General features: G+C 42.8%; 1 protein-coding gene across 1 annotated transcript in view; it reads right to left on the bottom strand.

The window, feature by feature from the left end:
• Positions 1-14,858: 14,858 nt before the first annotated feature.
• opn7b (opsin 7, group member b) overlaps positions 14,859-20,872 on the bottom strand; it is a 77,188-nt gene continuing 71,174 nt past the window's right edge. Inside the window, exons 5-6 of the mRNA XM_038721859.1 lie at positions 16,139-16,473; positions 14,859-16,057 (exon numbers count right to left, since the gene is read on the bottom strand). Coding sequence (XP_038577787.1) covers positions 15,557-16,057; positions 16,139-16,473 — 836 coding nt within the window. The 3' untranslated portion in view covers positions 14,859-15,556. The remainder of the gene's footprint in view (positions 16,058-16,138; positions 16,474-20,872) is intronic.

Below are 20,872 nucleotides of genomic sequence, written 5' to 3'. Positions count from 1 at the left end.
GGGGGTCAATATGATTCCTTGTGCGCTCGTTAATCGTTAATGTGGCATATTTTAGTCCATTTTCATCTGTTGATGATGAACGATGTGGGTTTTAGCTGCCGATTGTCCTCATTTTCCCTGCATACAACACCAGTAAAAACATTGTTGCTCGTTGTAAACTCTGTATTTCTGAGGAGGCACCAGGACAGACTGAGTGGCGGGTCGTTAATGTAATAATAATAATAATAATAATAATAATAAAAACTTTGATTTACATTGCGCCTTTCACAATCCCAAGGACGCTTAACAAACAAAAGGGGGGGGGGGGGGGGGGGGTAAGAGGGGAGAGGTGTGAGGCCAGGGGAGCCCATAGGCCTCAGTGAAGAGGAATGTTTTAAGCTGGGTTTTAAAGGTTATTATAGAGGAGGCAGAGCGGATGGCAAGAGGAAGCTTGTTCCAGAGTGATGGTGCATTGACACAGAAAGCTCTGTCACCAAATGTCCGGAGCCTGGAATTAGGGACAGCAAGCAGGTCCTTGTCAGAGGACCACAGGGACCGTGACTGAGTGTAGGAATGGAGTAGATCTGTGAGGTACTGAGGTGCAAGTCCATGGAGAGATTTGTACGTCAGTAGGAGGTTTTTATATTTGATCCGGGACTTAACTGACAGCCAGTGGAGCTTCTTCAGGATGGGAGTAATGTGAAGTCCAAGTTTTGTGTGGGTGTGCATCCTAGCCGCAGAGTTCTGGACATACTGGAGTCTGTCAGTAGCCTTGCTGGGTAGACCAAACAGGATACCGTTACCGTTATATAATAATCAAGTCGGGAGGTGATGACGGAGTGGATGAGGGTCTCAGCTACGGAGTTGGAGAGGCACTGTCGGAGTCTGGAGATGTTCTTAAGATGGTAAAAGGCAGTTTTAGTAGTGTTTTTGATGTGCTGATGGAAGGACAGAGTGGAGTCCATGATGACACCCAGGTTGTGTACTTGAAGGGATGCAGAGATTGAGCAGCCATACACGTCAGTGTCACCAACCTTTTTGAGTGGTGTGGGGCAAGCACCATTTTGTCTTTATTGAGTTTGAGGAGGTTACTGTCCATCCAGTTCTTGATGTCCTTCAGGCAGTTAATAAGCGACACTAGTGGAAGGGGATGACTTAGTACTGGTGTAGAGCTAGGTGTCATCAGCGTAGCAGTGGAAGTTTCCGGATGATCATCCCAAGAGGTAGCATGTAGATATCGAATAGTAGCGGACCAAGCACCGATCCTTGATGCACGCTGTGTGAGACTGGTGCCAATTCAGAGCAGATGCCCTCAAGGGTGATGTATTGTTGCCTGTTGGTGAGGTACGATTGAAACCAGGAATACACAGTACCGGTGAGGCCAATGAGTTTGGAGAGGTGAGTGAGAAGAATGGAGTGGGAGACTGTAGAGAGGTCGAGAAGAATTAAGATGCTGACATGGCCAGAGTCAGCTGCCATGAGAAGGTAATTTGTGATTTTAATGAGGGCAGTTTCTGTGCTCTGATGTGTCCTGAAGCCCGATTGAAATGACTCGTAGAGGTTGTGATTTAGTATATGATGGTTGAGTTGGGCAGCCACAGCTCTTTGCAATAACTTGCATAATAGGTAGGTTGGATATTTGGCGGTAGTGGTTTGGGTAATCTGGGTCCAGGCCAGGTTTTTTGAGTGTAGGGATCACCACTGCAGTTTTAAAGCTGGTGGGGACCACCCCAGAAGACAGCGAGGTGTTGATGATGCTGACCAGTGTGGGACCCAGAGTTGGAAGACAAGCCTTGACCAAGGCAGTCGGCATTGTATCCTGTTTGCTGGTCATGGCCTTAGCTTTTGACACTAGCTCAAGAACTTGAGTGGGGAGAAGGAGGAGAGGCAGTCCTGTGGTGTGGAGAGTTGATGAGTTTATGTCCAGCAGCGGTAGTGTGGTTGGGTGGGAGGAGCTGGACAGCTGCAGTTGCTGGTGGATGGTTTCTACCTTTTTCTGGAGGTATTCCAGGAACCTGGAGCATAGGCCAGCTGCAGGCGGTTGATAGTGGAAAAAAGCTATTTTAGGTTGATGTTGTTGGTTGCCAATGAGTGTCGAGTAATAGTTAGTTTTCGCCCTGGGCAGAGCATCTTTGTAGCTCTCAACATGATCGTTGTAGGCTTCCTGGTGGACAGTGAGGCCGGACAGGACAGGAGACAGATCGAGTGATGACGGGGGCAACAGAGTCCAGACTACGTGACAGGGCCAGGTTGTAGTGATTAACCAAGTCATCAACTGTGCAGTTTGGTGGATAGCTGATAAGATGGCCTGCAAGGGTACAGGATATTTTCGGTATGCACACTTGTTTGATGTTGCAATATGCAATGGTCCTTTTCACATACTTCCTGTGTGTGTGCACAGAAACAGAGAACATGACGGCAAGGTGATCAGAAATAGCCAGGTCAACAGTTTGTAGATGGGTGGGGGTTGTACCTGTGGAGCATACCAGGTCCAGTGTATGAGCTTTAGCATGTGTGGGGCCGTTGACATGTTGTGTAAAATTAAAGCAGTCCAGCAGTGACAAAAATTCTGCAGTGTAAGCATCACTGGAATCAACATGGATGTTAAAGTCACCAAGTAGGATGGTAGCTGGAGAGGTAGGGCAAATCAGAGCAAGAAGGTCAGAAAGCTCAGGCAGGAAACTAGCAGATGACTTAGGCGGGCGATAGACAAGGACCACTTGTAGCTGCAGAGGCCCAGACAGAGCAAAGTGAATGCACTCAAATGAAGAGGCGTGTACTGAAAATTATTTTATCTGGATATCTGCATGATGTATAACAGCCAGTCCCCCACCACATCCAGAACTACGGGGATTTTGAACGTAACTGTAGCCTTGGGGGTCGCTTGGTTAAGCGCAAGAAAGTCCATTTGGTTCTGCCAAGTTTCAGTCAGACACAGAAAATCCAGTTTCCTGTCAGTTATGATGTTGTGTATGAGTGGCACTTTATTATTTAGTGAACGAGTGTTCAGCAGCATAAATGAGGCAGACTTATAGGCAGATGTATTGGCATAGGGGATGACATCAACAGCCCGTTCCAAGGGCCGTAGGTTAAATGAATGTAGGTGCGGCTCACTCCACCAGAGCACATAGAGAAAAAGATGCAGAGTGTGAGAAAGTGAATCCAACTAGTAGCGTAAAGTAGAAAAACAGTTTAGTGAAGCAGCAGGATTAGAGTCGCAGTATAGCTGGAGTTGTGTGTTTTGTTTGTGAGCATGAGAAGCGGCAACAGACACGCCAGCATCCTCTCACGTCCACCAATGTAACGGTTGATGCCAGCAAGGAGACCAATGTAGCTGCTCAGGCCATATAGTTCGCCTTTAGTGTTTCTGACAGTGGCATAGAAATCTCGTAAAATGTAATTGAAATGGTCCTTTGATGTGGTTGGAAAGTCTATTGCTACGCCTTTATCCTTACACCACTCTTCAAAGCATCTCACTGCCCACTTGGTTTGCTTCTCAGTGTTCTGTTCATTCCAGTTCTTTTTGAGTTGGTTGACCTCCTCTTTAGTTAGCTCTGCATGTCTCGCAGGTGTCTTTTTTTTATGGCGAAGTCTGCTCAAGCCACTCCTAAATGGTAAGGCCTCCCAGGAGGTCAAAGTTTACCTTTGGAGTTTCCCTCCATTAGTTTCCAGCCAGCCAGTAATCTAACGTTACTTTATAATGTTACTTTGTCGCGGAGTGATACAATCTGTGCAAAGGAATTCAACGTGATAGCCGTTGTATACGCTCATTATACAACTACTACGAACCAATCAGATTGCTTGATTTGAGCTACCCGTTTTATAATTTCCATTCATTTCTTACCAATAGCAAGCGTTGATTTTGTTTAACCAAGACGACGAATCATAATCACAATGTTCTTTTAACCCAAACCATGATTGTTCCCTAACCTTAACCAAGTAAGAGTTGTACCTAAACTTAATCAGAACTTAATAGCTGTATGTAATGGTTTTGAAAGGAACTGACAAATTATGTGTGTCATTCTGGAGGGCAATTATAGACAGCGCATTTTGTTGCCTAAGTTGAAGGACCTTTTTATTTTTTTGTACTATTTCCCGCCCATTCCCTCCCTCCTCTTCTCCCCATTTATTTCATTTCTGGTTTTGCCTCCGTTTGCTATTGCTAGCTATAATGAATACAAGTAAAAAGTCACTGATCGTTTAACACAGCCTACTGCACATTTCTCAAAGTTGTGAACCTATGTCCACATTTTTGAGGCGGTAATATGGCCAGACATACACTGCATATATTTGTGAAAATCTTCTGTGGATGTTTTCAATCTAAATCACTAAACCAGATTTCTGAAATAAACCACATATTTTCTACATACAACATAATATATGTTATAGATAATATAATTTGGAATTGTTACATATTAATAATCCCATGTCATGGAAAACTGTGTGTACAACTTCTGTTATGATTTTATATTGGTATAAACAATAAATAGATAAGCAGATATTTTGGCAGATGGTGTTCAGCAGGGACATCTTGTTCAGGTGAGGCAGCAAGATCATGTCCATCTGCTTGCTGATGGTGTTAGTGCTCTAGACTAAGTCTGAATCTGCGGGGTTAATGCAATAGGCCAGGTGTGCAAGGACAGAGCGAATGGAAAAGGTGCAGAGCAGAAACAGCAGCAGAAGGTTTTCTCTCCTCAGTTGGTTCAAGGTCAGGTGTGTTGCTGAAATGGTGATTAAAGATTAGGATTATAACAGAGTATATCATTTAAGGTCAGTCTGAACTAAAGCCTATTATGTAATAATAATGGTTTAGCTTCTAAGACCACTAATACCTTTTGCCACACAATGCATACACATACACACACACTTAAGGTGGTAAAAGCAGCTATGTTGAGTGAAGCTTGGTTAATAAGAGTCTGCTTTTCTCAGCAACAGGAAAACTCATGAATCTCAATGAAAGTGTTGTTTTGGAGACACAGAACACTGACAAAACCAATTACAGGTAAAAAATCCACGCCAGCCTGCTAAGAGATCCCAGCAGCAAGAAACAATGTGTATGTTTGTGTTTCTGTGTGCATATTCTAACAAATCTAGGGTAAAAAGATCACATTTCTCCCATATTAGCTTCTCTGCACTCAGCTCCCTGTAAAATCCAGAATAGAATTTATCCTTCTCCTCATCTACAAAGCCCTTAATAGTCAGGCACCATCTTATCTCAAAGAGCTCATGGTACCTTGTTACCCCACTACAACACTGCCAATGTCGCTTCCTAATAAGATTTCAATGTAAGTGATGGAAACAAAATCCACAGGCCTCTTTCTGTGAAAAACACATTCCAAAGTTTATCTGAAGCTAATATGAGGCGTCAGAAGTCTAAAGTCGACAAATAAGGTGGGTATTTTGCAAAGCTAAAGTCGGTTTAGTACAAAAATGTACTCTCTGTTTTACTACCCCTCTACCACAGCTGACTAAAAAACACTGTCTAGGAAAGCAGAGAAGGGTTTTTTTTCTTAAAAGACTGACTTTTGAAGATTTGACTAACTCAGCATTATATTAGCTTTTGATAAAGTTTTGAATACATTTTTGCACAGAATGAGGACTGTAGATTTGATCCCCCATCTGAAAGCACATTAGGAAGAGGTCTCTTAATGGCCAGGTTGAACAGGAGGAATGATTACAGCAAGCAAAACCTGTTATCAATGCCAAGGTGGGCCCCTGGCTATTGATTTAAGACAGACTTGAACATCTGATGGAGAAATTATTCTTAAAATGACCATCAAGATGCAGAGTTGAAAGTAACTATTGAACGTTGCAACGTAATTATCTACAGTGAGCAGGGCCGGCCCGTGGCATAGGTGACATAGGCGGTTGCCTAGGGCACAAAATGTCAGGGGGCGCTGCAAGACAAAGGTTTCGACTCTGCACGAATCAACTCAGCCTAGCTGATGTGACGCCTGCACAAGCTGTGATAGTAATCAAGTGTACTTAATGCTGTAAGTCCAGACAGTTGTGACAAGAGGTAACGTAACTGGAAGAGTTTTGCAATATGCCTATAAACATCTAAAAACCTTGCTCAACCTTGGACCGGACTGTGAGCTGCACTTTATCGAAGCTGCTGAACATGTGTGGAACTGTGGTGAGATTTCTGCCTGATCGGTAGTGTTTTCTGTTGGTTTTGGTTTCAAATGTAGCATGCAGTCCCAAACTGTGTCGGTCAAACGGTCTAAAGGGGATAGCCTACTACCAGCAGAGCAATAACATAATGCGCAGAGTATAGAGAAGGTAGACTTAAAAATATTATCAATTCTCATTAAATGATGATGTTAGTCTTGTAATATTGCAACTTTTTTCTGGACATGTCAGAGAACACTATGAGAGAGATTCTGAATGTGCAGAAAATTTTGAACATGAGCAGAAAACCTGCTGAAACACAGGAACTATTGAAGTTGAGGAGTTTCTAACTGAATTAAAATGAATTCATTTATCTCTGAGGTGAAAAGGTAATTTGTATTTAAAGAGGTTACTTACCCAAACAGAGACTCAATAGAGGAGGGAAGAGTAAATCATGTGTACTGACTCAGATGGGATTTTATGTAATTAGAAAAGTTGATCTTCAGGAGAAAACATATTTAATAGCTACAGAATGCCTGAGAGCCTTACTGCATTATGTTATATACTATAGATTTTTTATATTTTGAATTGTCATATGGCGCCTGAATATTGTGTTTTCCTTTAGATAGATAAAGACATTTTCACCATAAATTGGTGCAGAAATTTTTACCAGAATGCAGGAAATGAAGTCTTTAATGCTTAAAATATTCTGGGGGAGGAACCCTGGACCTGCCAATTTCAAATCTCGGCTAGGGCTCCAACACAGTAAGGACCGGCCCTGACAGTGAGCATTACAGCCTCACAGAGCTGTTCCCCTTCGAGGGAACTCGCACTGCGTCGGTGACGACACTATGGGAACGCCTCTGGGCGTGGCAGGGCTGAAATCATGAATGAAACTACTCCAATCCTATTGGCATTGCTAGAACGGTAGCGTGTGACGGCGTAACTGGAGGCGTATATAATCCGAGGGCATCGGGACTGCCGAGGCTTTTCCCGTTCCTCGTCTGCTGACTCCGCCTCCTCTCTTCCCCGTTCGGGAGTCCATTCTCAGCTTCTCCCGCCCAAGGTATGAGTTTGGAGAGGCTTGCACAGTCTGATTCTGAGGAGCTAGATGTGCTTAGCATCATGGAGGATGACTTCCCCTCTGCTGGACTACAGCAGCGTGACAGAAACTAAGCAGCACAACTATGGAACGATGCCTTGGGGGGAGGAAGCGCTCGCGAGCTATCTTTCTCCCACCCTCGCTTCGTTCCTTCAGATGTTGGCGCTCCCCACCAAGCTGTGTCGGACGAAACATCCGCTTTGGTGGGCAAGGCCTACATGCCAGCGGGTCGAGCTGGTGCAAGCCTGCACACTATGGCCATCTTGCAGGCGTACCAGGCCGATCTTCTCAAGACTATGACCTAGGGGGAGGTCCCTCTGAGGAGGACCTGACTGAGCTCCGTAGAGCTACGGACTTAAATGCTCCGTGTTACCAAGCATTGGCTGCTCCATGGCAGCATTGGTGGCTACGGAGCGCCATCTGTGGCTCAACCTCTCGGGCATCCAGGGGAAGGAGAAGGCTTTTCTCCTGGCCCCTCTCTCCTACTGGCCTGTTTGGTGAGGCGGTGGATGCTGTCATCAGCAGGTTTCAGCACGCTGAAACGCAGGGAGAGGCGTTTGAGCAATATCTCCCCCGCTGGTCTGGGTCCAGGACGGCGACGGCTGAAGAGAGACGAGCTCAGCCCTCGTCTAGCTCCTACCGCCAGAGCCAGAAGCGAAGCGTCGCTTCCCCCTCAAGGGTCCCCTCCCTTGTGGCGGCTCAGGCAACAGGCGCTGTTTTCCCGCCGTCTTGGCGCTATCCGCCAGCAAGCTCTCACCAGTCTGCCCGCCTCGAGGGGTTGCAGCTGGAAAACGATCGGGGCACACACCATGGGTCGCCAGCGAGTTTTCCCTGGCGGTCCTCCGCTTCAGGGTGCCACAGGGGACCTACGCATAACACTGACCACCAGCCCCGAGGGGAGGGCTACAGGCTGCAGTTCCGGGTCCGCCCCCCCCAGATTCAACAGGGTGGTCTGGACTGCGGTGGACTCAGAGCAGAGTCAGGTGTTCGGACAAGAAGTTCGCTCTCTGCTGGAGAAAGGGGTCATAGAACTCATTTCCCCGCCAGTCAGGGAGGCCCGGGTTCTACAGCCGGTACTTCATAGTTCCCAAGAAGGAAGGAGGACTGCGTCCGATTTTAGATCTGCGGTCCCTGAACCAATCTCTGAGGAGATTCAGGTTCAGGATGCTCACCATCCCCGCCGTCATCAGTCACATCCAATCCGAGGATTGGTTTGTCACGATAGATCTACGAGACGCATATTTCCACATCTCCATCCGTCCCTCTCACAGGAAGTTCCTGAGGTTCGCCTTCGGGGGCGCGGGATACCAGTATCGGGTTCTTCCATTTGGCCTAGCACTCTCTCTCGCACGTTCACCAAATGCATGGATGCAGCTCTGGCCCCGCTGAGGCTCCAGGGCATCCGCATATTAAACTACATCGACGACTGGCTCATCTTGGCTCAGTCTCGGGAGTTAGCGGTTTGGCATCGAGATGTCGTCCTCGCCCACCTTCAGCTTTTGGGGCTGCAGCTCAACGCGAAGAAGAGCATACTGACGCCCGCCCAACTGACTACGTTCCTAGGGCTGGTGTGGGATTCGACGACGATGCGGGCCCACCTGTTGCCTGCACGCGTCGGGTCCATTTTGTCCTCGGTGACCAGAGTGAAGCTAGGCCACACCATCACTGTGAAACACTTTCAGAGGGTGTTGGGTCTCATGGCGGCAGCGTCCAGCGTAATCCCTTCTGGCCTGCTGCACATGAGAGCCCTGCAGTGGTGGTTAAAATCCTAGGGATTCTCCCCGAGGGTAATCCGTTCTGTCTGATACGGGTTACGAGCAGGTGCCTTCGTTCCCTGTCAGTATGGAGGAAGCCTTGGTTCCTGTCCCAGCGTCATGTCGCCGGACAATTATTTCGACAGACGCCTCACTCGCGGGGTGGGGCGCGGTTATGGACAGCCGCTTTGCGAGAGGCTCCTGGCAGGAGCATCATTTCTCTTGGCACATAAATTGCCTGAAAATGTTGGTGGTTTTCAGAGCTCTGAGGAGTTTTCTGCCCGCTCTCCGCGGTCGCCACGTCCTTGTCAGGACCGACAACACGGTGGTGGTGGCCTATTTGATTCACCAGGGGGGTCTGCGCTCGCGCCCGTTATGCAAACTGGCACATCAGATCCTTCATCCCGCACCTCATGTGACGGCGGAGGACAGGAGACTTACTCAGAGTATTTACACTCTGAGGTCCTCCCGGTGGAGGAAAGCAGACCAGTTGCTGGTGTGTTTCGGGTCCCCCAAGGCTGGGCTCCCTGCTTCTAAACACACGATCAGCAACTGGATTGTTCAGACTATTTCCCTGGCCTATCTGGTGCGCGGGTTACCTTCACCTATGGCCGTAAGGGTGCACTCTACTCAAGGCATGGCAGCCTCTAGGGCCTTCCTCGTAGGGGCTTCGCTCCAGGATTTGTGTGAGGCAGCTGGCTGGGCCACTCCGGAGGGGCAGGCGGAGGCTTCGGCGTGGAATAGTGGGTATTCTCGTTCCCATAGTGTCGTCACCGACGCAGTTTCGAGTTCCCTCGAAGGGGAACGTCTCGGGTTACGTATGTAACCCTTGTTCCCCGAGAAGGGGAACGAGATACTGCATCGGTCCGCCACACCTCACCCTGCCTGGAGTGCCTTGCTTCATAGCAAAGAGCTAATGTGTCCGGTGTGCCGGCGTGCTTATATACGCCTCCAGTTACGCCGTCACACGCTACCGTTCTAGCAAAGGCAATAGGATTGGAGTAGTTTCATTCATGATTTCAGCCCCTGCCACGCCCAGAGGCGTTCCCATAGTGTCGTCACCGACGCAGTATCTCGTTCCCCTTCTCGGGGAACAAGGGTTACATACGTAACCCGAGACGTTAGCATGGCTGTAAACTCTTGTTGTGTTGGGGTTAGCTGTGATGTGGCTCTTCAAGAACACACATTGTTTCTTCATGCTCTACTGTAACTGTTAACAACAAATCAAGAAATAAAACATAAAAAGTAGGTATATTCTCATTAATTGTATCCTGAATTATATTTATTTATCATTCCATCTTACCCAAAAACAAATAACATGCCCTTGGATAGATGTATTAAATACTTTTCATACCATCCTCAATATTTTTTTAAGTCCCCCCCCCAAAAAAAAAGATGTAAACATTTCTCACAATGTGTCTGACATCAATGATAGTCATTCCAAAACCAATATAGATATATAGATTTTCCCCCATACATTAACATACATAAAGTATACAACACATCACATTCAGCCTTGTTTGTGTCTTAGAAACTGGGGTGTTGCAAAATGAAAATCAGAATTTATATACCGACTTCCGACTCTCTAGCTGCAGTCGGAAAATTTGGATTCTAGTTGCATCCTCCTGATCGCATATAACTTTATTTACAGCAGATTAGCACAAACATATAGAGAACAGTATGTATAAGAATGATCACATCATTCACACCCAGTGTAGGCTATGAGAGTTCAATAAGTGCACTATAAATCATTATAAATTCTGCACATGGAATTTCTCCTAATTTCAGAGTTGCACGTCTATAATGGGATTAACAGAGTTTTTGTCTTGTTTCCAGGCAGCTTCTTTACAGGTAAAATTCAGAAAGTAAAGAGAGTTAAGATGAGCATGTTTAACAAAAGCGATGATATGATGCCTTACATTGGTAACAAGACAGGATTTCTTGATGCAAGGACAAATGATAATTGCATCCACTCCGAGCTATTTCATGCACATTTCTGACATATCAGCACTTTAATTAAGCTTGCTCGCAGTAAACTGCTCATCCAAGCAGCTGTAATCACATCAAACACTTCTGCTACTTGAGTTTGTTAATATTAAATACTGTTTGCTCCAATTCAAACTCAGCAAGAGCAACAAATACATTCCATGATTAATTGGGAGGTAGAAACAGTCACCTTCATAGAAGCTGCATATACAATAACATCATAAGATTAAATATCCCACTTGGATTATTGTGTCTCTATGGGACCCAACAACACCATGGTGGGAAATTAATCTTAATTAATAATGGTAAACTGTAATGGCTTATGGCTGTGTTATAGTAGTGATCTTGCTATTAGTACTATATAAACGTTCAGCTAAGTCTATACTTTTCTCAAGTAGCTTTTAAAGGAGCTAAAGGTAAATGGATTCCATCTGTAGTGAGGGAAGCCACAAGCCTGGAAGCTGTTTTGCACTAAAACCTCATAATAAGAAAAATAAGAAACATTTATGGAAACACTTTCAAAGTCAGAAGCTGAAATAACATAAACATAAAACCCATCACCCCCATTTCAAGACAAGGAGTTTCTCCATCCCCTATTTAAACATATAGGCTGATTTTCATGATAATATATGAATTAAATCTAGCATCTGTACATACACATATTATACATAAATGCAAACCAATGTTTACATAATCCCTGACATCTGATATATGACCTAGATATTGAGATGACCCATGTGGGAAAAGCAACTAGTGATGCAGAATATACACCCAGGTTCTTGCAGTATTTGTTCCTTGAGTAGAACAGAATAGAAAAAAGAGACATCAGAATCAGATTTTCACAGCTGTGTTTTTCTGGTTTGTACGTCCATCTTTGCCCAAGAGTATGGGCCAAACTAAGCCCATCCAAACACAGGACTGGAAGCCAAGTCTTTGATATGTATGTGGTTACCTGCATATCTGTGGAAAAATACTAGTTGTCCAAAACAACATTTTGGCTTGGACCATGAGTTTAAAGGTGACTGTAACCTTTGGATCCAGCATGACACAGAAAATTCCTCTAGCATTTCACGGATCCTTCAGCTTTTACAACCTCTTTCTACTAAACCCTATGTAGCCAGCATAAAACCAGCAACATCTTTCACACAACGGAGTAGTAAGTACAATCGCATAGTTTTTCCAGGGAAACAATTGTACCATACACAGTTAGTAGGCTACTTATCACCAATGTGTTCACCTTGGAGGTTATAGAGCAAGAAACAGTAATGTGCTGCTACCCTGTACATCCATGCAGTTACGGTATACAATTGATGACGATAACAGTATGGTCTCTAACATCCTCATTTGAATGATCAACTGTATACGTCAGTGAAAAGGCTTTTTTGTCTTTGCAAATAGTGCTTTTTACAGCAGTAAGGCTCTGACATGTGTCAGCTGAGGGCTGAAATCAACTCAGGCTACAGAAAGCCTGGGGCTTCCTAAACCTCATCTCGCAGCTAGCCTCAGGTTAAGGACCCACACCTGAACATCACAGCCCTAGGTTAATAATATCAGCAAGCTCATAGCATATCACTTTGACTGATTTGATTGGACAACAAATGTTTCATTGTTTTTATTCAAACCTTGATTCAGTCTAATAATCATATCTGTTTTTTTAGGAATAATCATGAAAAGTTGGGCATAACTATTCTACAGATTGAGATTTATTATAGCCTGCGCTAAGGTTTTGGAGGGGATAGCCCACATTCAGAGTGTGAAACAACTGTCACCAGGCATTCACTACAGTTAACAATGCATTGGGATGCATTGGTGAGTCATGTTCAGGTAGTTTATTTGTCCTAACCATAACCCTAATCTCAATCATGCCGTAGTTACCAGATATTGAAGAAAGTGGGAATTTTGAAAATTTTGGCATCGAATGTAAAACACACAAAATGAGCAGGTTTTTGCTGAATCGTTCAATATGGATAGCTTCCTTTGCATCAACGCAGTGACCTCAATGAAATGTATGAGGGAGGTTGCATTTTTTCATGCTGTGCCAACGATGGACTAAACATGGCCTAAGCCCACAGCTAACAGAGCTGAAAGACCTGAGCTAACAAGAAGGTTTTCCCCAGGGCTAAGGGTTGTGTCAAAACAACCAAGTAGGCTATTAGTTCACATGGTAATGGTGGTTTAGTATCAATTTCTTCAAGAAGCAGTACCTACCAATGGCAGAGCAGTAATTCAAGGAGTGCAGCGAACAGCAGAACACATTACTGATCAAATGCTGACATGGTTGTTTTGCAATACTTACTAAGCACATTATTTCATGACAAAATTATTTGCTTTCATAGTCAGGTATTCTGTGAAAACTGCACAGAACTACAATCTTCCGTCTCGCCATGGTAGAGAAATGAACAATGACATGGCATGAAAGTCACGCCAGTCAAACACAACACACACTCTAGCAGATATAATTAATCTTGTCCATGCTTCCATTTGATGACCTATGCTGCCAGGGGAAAGTACAAAACTGCTTGTTGGACAAACACTGTGCTCAACTATGCTCGCTGGGCATTTTTTATTAGAATAATGTTGGCAGGTGCTGATGCAAAGCCTTGTGTCTCTCATGTTGCAAACCCTTTTATTGAACAACAGGCCCTCTCTTTTGCAAGAGGCAAGTAGAGCACTAAAGGCAAGTGGACTATATCCATGCATAGAAGTTAATTACTGCCCTTTTTTATAATGGCTTGAGGAACATCATTAACATGGCCATTTCAGTGTTGTTTTGTTGTTTGTGTGTCAGGCCCAAAAGAATTTGTTGTTACAGTGTTCTCATCTCTCAGGAGCTGTACACTTGTACTTCCGCCCAAGCGCACACTCATAGAGGCACATTAGAAAAATACACACACATACAGTATAAATAAACCACCAGATTTTTTCTTTCTCTCACTATCTGGTAACAACTGCTAAAGAGTAGTCTGACAAAGGATGCATATTTTATCATACTGGTGAAAGATGCCAATGTGTGAAAACACCACATCGATAATGGACAGCTGTCTGTTTTTTTGAACACTTAGCTTATTTTACATCCTTAAACAAAGTCTCTACATAGTGTATGTTGAGAGATATTAGAGCTTACTGAGTGTTGTAAATTTGGTCCTGCCCCCAATTCTTCTGCTTTTTTAATTCAGTCATGCCTGCTGTCTTGGACACAGCTGATTAGACAAAATTGACATTGGCAACTCCTCTTTGCAGAGGAATCAATATGCCAACCCCTGGGTAAATTGTAGGGAGTCAATGTTCATTTTTACACATCACACTGGGCTTACTAGGCCAAATCTTTTCTTTGGTGCTTTGTTCTTTACCTCCTAGTGGACCTATAATCTAGACCTGTGTAAAGGCTGATACATTTTATTTAAATTAGCTGAGGCTTTTAAACCATAATGTATTCTCAGCAAAGAAGAGACAGAACTATTTTCCTCTTAGATAACAACAAGCATGCATAAATAAATACCTATCAAATCAAACTGAAACAGAACTTGAAATAAATACATAAAAGTTGGTTTAGGGCAGTGGTTGGCAATAGGTGGCCTGCGGGCCAGAACTGGCCCACCAGCAATAATATCTGGCCCACAGCCAGATTGCTATGATAGCAGAAAAATAAAAAATAAATAAATTGATAGCGGCTGGTGCTATAATAGATCTCAGTCATGATAGCAACAGTTACTCACAAAATCACTCCCTCTTAAGTGATTGTGCCTACAAAATAAAAGCATGAGAATGTTTTGGCAGCAATGCTTCATGTTGACTTTATTGAGAGCTTTTACTTTGAAAGGTTCTGAAGGACATTTAAAAGAGTCTCTGGCTTGCTTGACACCTCTGAAAAAGCCATCAGTAAACGTGTGATTGGATTCCCCTGAATTTCCTCAGGGAAATTAAAGTAAGAGTCCACACACACTGCAGCACATGCTTTATTGTGAGCATGTGCAAAAGTGTCCTTATAATCAATTTGTTTAACAGCGGAGAAAAAATAACCCACAGGATGTTGGGATCGATCATACAACTCTTCCAACGAGAGACCCGCGCTCTACCAACTAAGCTAAGTGTGCACATGAGTGTCTAAGGGTTTGAAATAATTTGACTATGTTCTGGCCCACCATGTAACGGCTTGAAAAAAATCTTGCTCGATGCCAAACTTATTAGCCAACCCCTGGTTTAGTGGGTAGAAGTTTCAAAATCTGCTCCTTTCACTAAATCCACCTTGAATTGATTTGCATTTCAGTCTTGTTTGCTTATTATTGATCAGTCAAAGTGACCAGCTAGTGTTGTGTTAATTTGACTTAATGTGTTAATTTGACTTGATGAAATATTGATCATCACATCTGTGGTTGTATGTTGTTGTTTATTCTCCTGTGTTGGCTTCAAATGTTTTTTTGTTGATTTGTTTGGCAGTGTCACATATTTGAGGCATGAGGAATTCATAGTTTTTTAATTTTGACCTTCAGAGTTCTTTTTTTTTAACTTCCATTAATCTTAATCTTTTTTTAAATTATGTTTTCCCTTTTTCCCCAACTTGCAATTAGTATCTTTCAACCTTCATTCTTGCTATCTTTTTTCCTGTGCGGCTGTGTTTGTGTCTCTAGAGGAAGTCACTCTGCAACTCATTGGAGAGCTGACTGACAGCCACCTCACTATGTTGCGATCCTTTAAGTATCCTGGCAGTCTGCTGGGGGCTGTAGTCTGTAATGTTTTCTCTGGTACCAGTGACTCTTTCACGGTGAGGACAGTGTCTGCAGGTCCCGTGGTTCTCTGGTAGTCCATTTGACAATCTTGTGGAGTCGCACTCTTCTTCATGATGGGATTGCCGGCAAGTTCCCTTCTGTGTAGAGTTGTGCTGACACAGACATCCACAGAGTGTCCTTCTGCACTGGGCCACATCCCGACACAGGGACTTGCGGAAGTTGGGCTTGAAGACCAGATAGACAATAGGGTTGTAAAGGGTGGAGGACTTGGCAAAGATAGCTGCCAAAGCAAAAGCCATAGGTGGTACAGCTTCTGGGTTACCAAATCCTGCCCACATGGACACAATGGCATATGGACTCCATGCTGTCAGGAAACCTATGCAAACTGCCACAGAAAGCTGAAAAGAGACAAAATAAAATTTTCATGTAAACACATATTTACCTTTATAATATCTCAGCATGTGAACCTATGCATTTACCTTAACGATAAGTGCATGCGCATTTGTGATCTTGTTCTGCGGTGACATATGCTGCTGAACAGCCTGGCGGGAGCCCCGGACGGTCAGCAGGATGAATATGTAGGACAGAAAAATTACAATGCAGGGCACAATGTAGCAGAAGAAGAAGAGGCAGACGATGTAGCTCATAGCTGCGGAGTTGTGGCTGGGAGCATGCCAGTTGATGCAGCACGCTGTCCCGTAAGGCTCTGCCCCATACTCTCCCCAGCCTGACAGGGGACCTACAGCAAAAACTCCAGCGTAGCACCAGACACCAGCAACCAGCATGCAGGCGTGGCAGTAGGAGAACCTGTTACCTGAGGAAGAGCATAGCAAGGTAGAGACAGAAGAGGGAAAATTGGGGGAGTGATTACTGACAGATGAGGACATTGAGGCAGCACACAGAAACAGCATAGCAACAATATGCTACTGAAGCATATTAAGTCTGGTTACCTGATGCTGATAACAGGCCATGAGTGAGGAGGAGAAAGAGGAGGACAGAAGGAGGTTGGAAGTGGGATGATATCGTCCAGAAAGTGATGAACAACTTTATAGGAAATTTCCCTAGGATGGATAGGTACGTTTTACAGAAATAATTGCTGTAAAAATTAAGACACATTAACTTTGTCCTTTGTTCCAGCCAATGCATATTTTGATGTGGCAACGTGTGCATGGAGATTGGCAACTTAACATGTTTGCTTAGAGGTTACAATATGTGAAGAAAAAACATTTGGGAAGCTACACAACCATTTCCCTGTACTCTGCACAGCCTGAGCACAAAGACCTCATATTAGGAAACATAATCACTACTGTTTGTCAGTATTAGTTGTTTATTTCCAGCATACAGGGATCTAAATTGGGGAAATGTGTGTGATTTTTTTTGTTGGAAGTAAACATACATCTTAAACCTGTATTGAAATGGTGGAATCAAACATGATTACAGAATCTTCAGTTCCCATAGCTATTCACACTTAATAATGATCATTTTCTAGCTCGTATTATATTTGCACTAATATAGCAAATTCAGGTCAAGAAAAGAGCAATTTTATTGTTTTATTTTTATTTTTATTTTTTTTTTACAAAACTAGCTATTAGTCTCCTATACTGTGGGTATGGGAGACCAGCAATGTAATCAGAATCAGAATCAGCATTATTTGCCAGGTATGTGTACACATACAAGGAATTTGACTCTGGATTGTCCATTGCTCACGATGTGCTTACTTATACAATAATTCAATAATAAAATCAAACACAGGCTACAGTATAGAGAACACAAATATGTGTTGAGAGAATGTGCAGAGGGCAAAGGATGCAGGAGTGAATTATTATTACCATTATTATTATTATGTACATGTCGGAGGTGGATGTGGTAAACATACACATACATGCATAAATGTACACATGTACACAGTGCGATGGAGCATAGTGCAAAGGATGCTGGAATAAATAAGTATTATGTGCAGGTGTTGCGTACTGGAGTTGGGTGGATTTGGTAAATGTATTGTATCATGATTGTACTCTCAGGAAATAAATACACAGTGCAATTCTTATAAACATACAGTCACCAGAAGTAAGTTGCTGCTTCCAATATTTATAAAAATTAACATTTTAATTAAACCCTGACTACACTCACCATTCCGCTATAACAGTGATGAGGTGGCACATAAAATCTACAGTCAAAAGACAAATTTTATTTGTAAGAAGTCACTGTCAAAATAATGCAATGTTTGTACAGTCAATCTGTGATAGGTTTGGGTTTTATTTGCATCAGAACCTATTAAATGTTGATGCTTTTCTGTGTATAGCAGCATGATTAGTGGGGAAGACCTTACTTGGTATCACACTCATGTCCCAGAGTGGGAATAAGGAGATCCATGGGACTCACTGAAACAGCCTTCACCTATAACTGTATACTGTAATTGATTTAGACAAGGGCTTCTTCAGTGTGGAATCAGGGAGGAGGAGAACACAGGGAGCTTTATCTGTGATACCACACAGCCTCTTCAGCTGGATGTCAGCCCCATTTATAGTTCAAGCTGAGGGTGGGGGTGGGGTGATAAGCCCTGTGGCACTCCCTGAACTGTGTGGTGGTAGGGAAGGGGGCAGATAGATTTTATCTGAAGTGAAGCCTCCTTTCATGGATCAAACTCTCTAGCTATATGAGTGGCACGTAAAGGATTCAACCTGAGGTCTTTTTTCATGGATAACTGAACTCAATTTATAAAAGAATCCCTCAAAGATGTGCTCTTACATTTTAAGTAGGGATGCATCAATTATATTTTTTCCTGATGGATATAAGTAAAATTGTGGCAGAGACTCGATCCACTTCAAGATTTTCATAAAATCAAATCCCATTTTTGAATCTATTCACGGTGGGCAATTTTTTGGAGTAGCCATGTACTAAAGGAGTAATTATCTCTCCATTAAGAAGTTTTCATTGTTAGTGGTTGAGTACACCATTCCTCCACTGGGTTAAATGTACTTCACACGCATTAGAGATTCACAGAGAATGATCACGTATGTAATACAGCATCATTTTATCTCATTGAAAACAGCCACTCTTTACTTTTATCTTGCTTTACACTATCTCAGAGCTGACTTAGGTTAATGCTAATGCAAACGAAACAATCTACTGCTAATGATTCACATTAAAAGGTGTTTAACTGGCAAAACAAGGGGTGGCTTTTATTGTGAACACATGAAACCACATGAAATGCAATGTATTTGTCACCGCCGTTAGTGCTAGACAGGGATTTTCAGCACTTTTCCCTCAGCGGATCATGTCTTATTTTTGCATTAATGTAACAGGAAGGAACAGCCACAGTGAACTGTTAGATAAAGACTTTATGGTAATGAAATCATTCAGGTCCCAGTTGAAATGAAACTGACTTCTTTATTTAAACACCTTGAGTTTGTTTGGGTGCACCGTTAACAGATACAGAAGTTGCTCTTCCGTTGTATTTCTGATGAAAAAGCTTCTCAATGAGTGTTTGTTGCGTGCAGCTTTAAATAACTCTTGCTTTTACCATAGTGACTGTGGAAGTGGAAAATCAACCAGGACTGGAATCTTATAGATTACGACTTCAGAATAATCAGGTAGATATAAGCCCAGATAGCAATACAGCGTATTGGATTGGTGCATCCTTCAATAAATTTTGAGATTGTATAGCTGATTTTTTATCGTGCAGTCTGTGCGGTCAATGTGGCCTTCAGTATTGAGTATTTAGTAATAAATTTGGTTCCTATTGTGCATGGAGGAACCAGTCAGTCCATGGATTGGACCCTTTAGTCCACCATGCTCATTGTATATACCACACAATATATCATACATTGTGAAAGATGTTGGTGATTGAGATCTATTTAAGCTCAATGGTGCCTGATAGGCATCGGTTTTTACATAACCACATAACATCAGGACAAATATCCCACACTGACTATAAAGCAATTCACCAACTCCCCAGCCGTGTCTGAATCATCCACACTCAGCCTGTTGTTTGATGGACGATCCAGCTTTCACAAGTTCATCAGCAGTTATTGGTGGCAGTAGATTAAACCAAATAGGAAGCTGAAGATCTTTGTGCTGCTTTTAGATCACCAAGTGAGGGCTAATTTGTTCATTAAGAATATCAATGTCCACATGAGGTGCTCCAGCTGTGACAAAAATGTAATAAAAAAGAACAGGACAAATGAAAAATTTGACCTGATGATGTTGCTAGATTAAACGTTAGTCAATAATCTATATTATAATAAATAATGCAATTCTGGAGGATTTAAAGACTACAAGTCTTCAAATCTTGTTTTTGTCATCTCATTTTAGCTAGCTCTAATGCTCAGACTCAACCACATGGACATATCCTTGGAGAAGTGGATAAAAAAAGGATGCAGTTTATTCATTTGGAATAGAAATCTTTGTAGAAATAGTTTGCTGTATCATCATGCATCTCTCAAGAAATGTTTGTAGACCCCATGCTCTAAATAATAATCCATGCAGGATATCTTTTTTCATCAAGTCCTTTAATTCTTTCCCCCTTTCACAGCAGCGTAGAAGCTATTTCACGTTTCAAAAAATGCGAGCATTTCTGTTTCTGATTTCAGGGAGTCACAACATTCAAAAATAGATCCAATCCAATTAAAGCAGAGTTTGTTGTCCTTTGACAACTGATACAGTAACCCATGGTGAAGTTGATGTGATTACCTCTCTATAAAACTCCACATGTGAAAACTGAATCTTGTGCCAGCAGCACATAAATGTTATCATGGTTTTTAGTCTCCATCCCCATAGTAACCCAATCCTCTGACAGTTTTGGTGTTACTCTATAAACAGTTAGAGCTGCTGCTGTTTGGTTTACTTGATGCTGAGTAGTAAATAAAGGTTAGCAAAGTGCGTGCATGTGAACGTGCACGCTCATGATGCGCGTAACAGTCGTGCGCGTGAATACATTTCTTATTAATCAAAAATTAATTAATCAAAAAATTATAAAAAATATATATAAAATTAATCAAAAAAATAAAATTTTATTAAAAAATTAAAAATTCATTAATAAAAAACAATAATAATAATAAAAAAAGATTGGGGGTCATAGCAAGGTTGAACAACAAAGACATGGGGGTGTGAAAAGAAGGGGTTTGTGTATATGGGATGTCCAGTGTCATCCTCTAAAAGCGGATGTTTGGGAGTGGCTTTAGCAATCGGTTGTATATATAGTGGGCTAGTTT

The sequence above is a fragment of the Micropterus salmoides genome, unplaced genomic scaffold (genome assembly GCF_014851395.1).
Source record: "Micropterus salmoides isolate LMB-PRFRI ecotype aquatic unplaced genomic scaffold, ASM1485139v1 Ms_hic_scaffold_16, whole genome shotgun sequence".
NCBI classification, from domain to species: Eukaryota; Metazoa; Chordata; class Actinopteri; order Centrarchiformes; family Centrarchidae; genus Micropterus; species Micropterus salmoides.
This window is presented reverse-complemented; position numbering and strand designations above follow the sequence as displayed.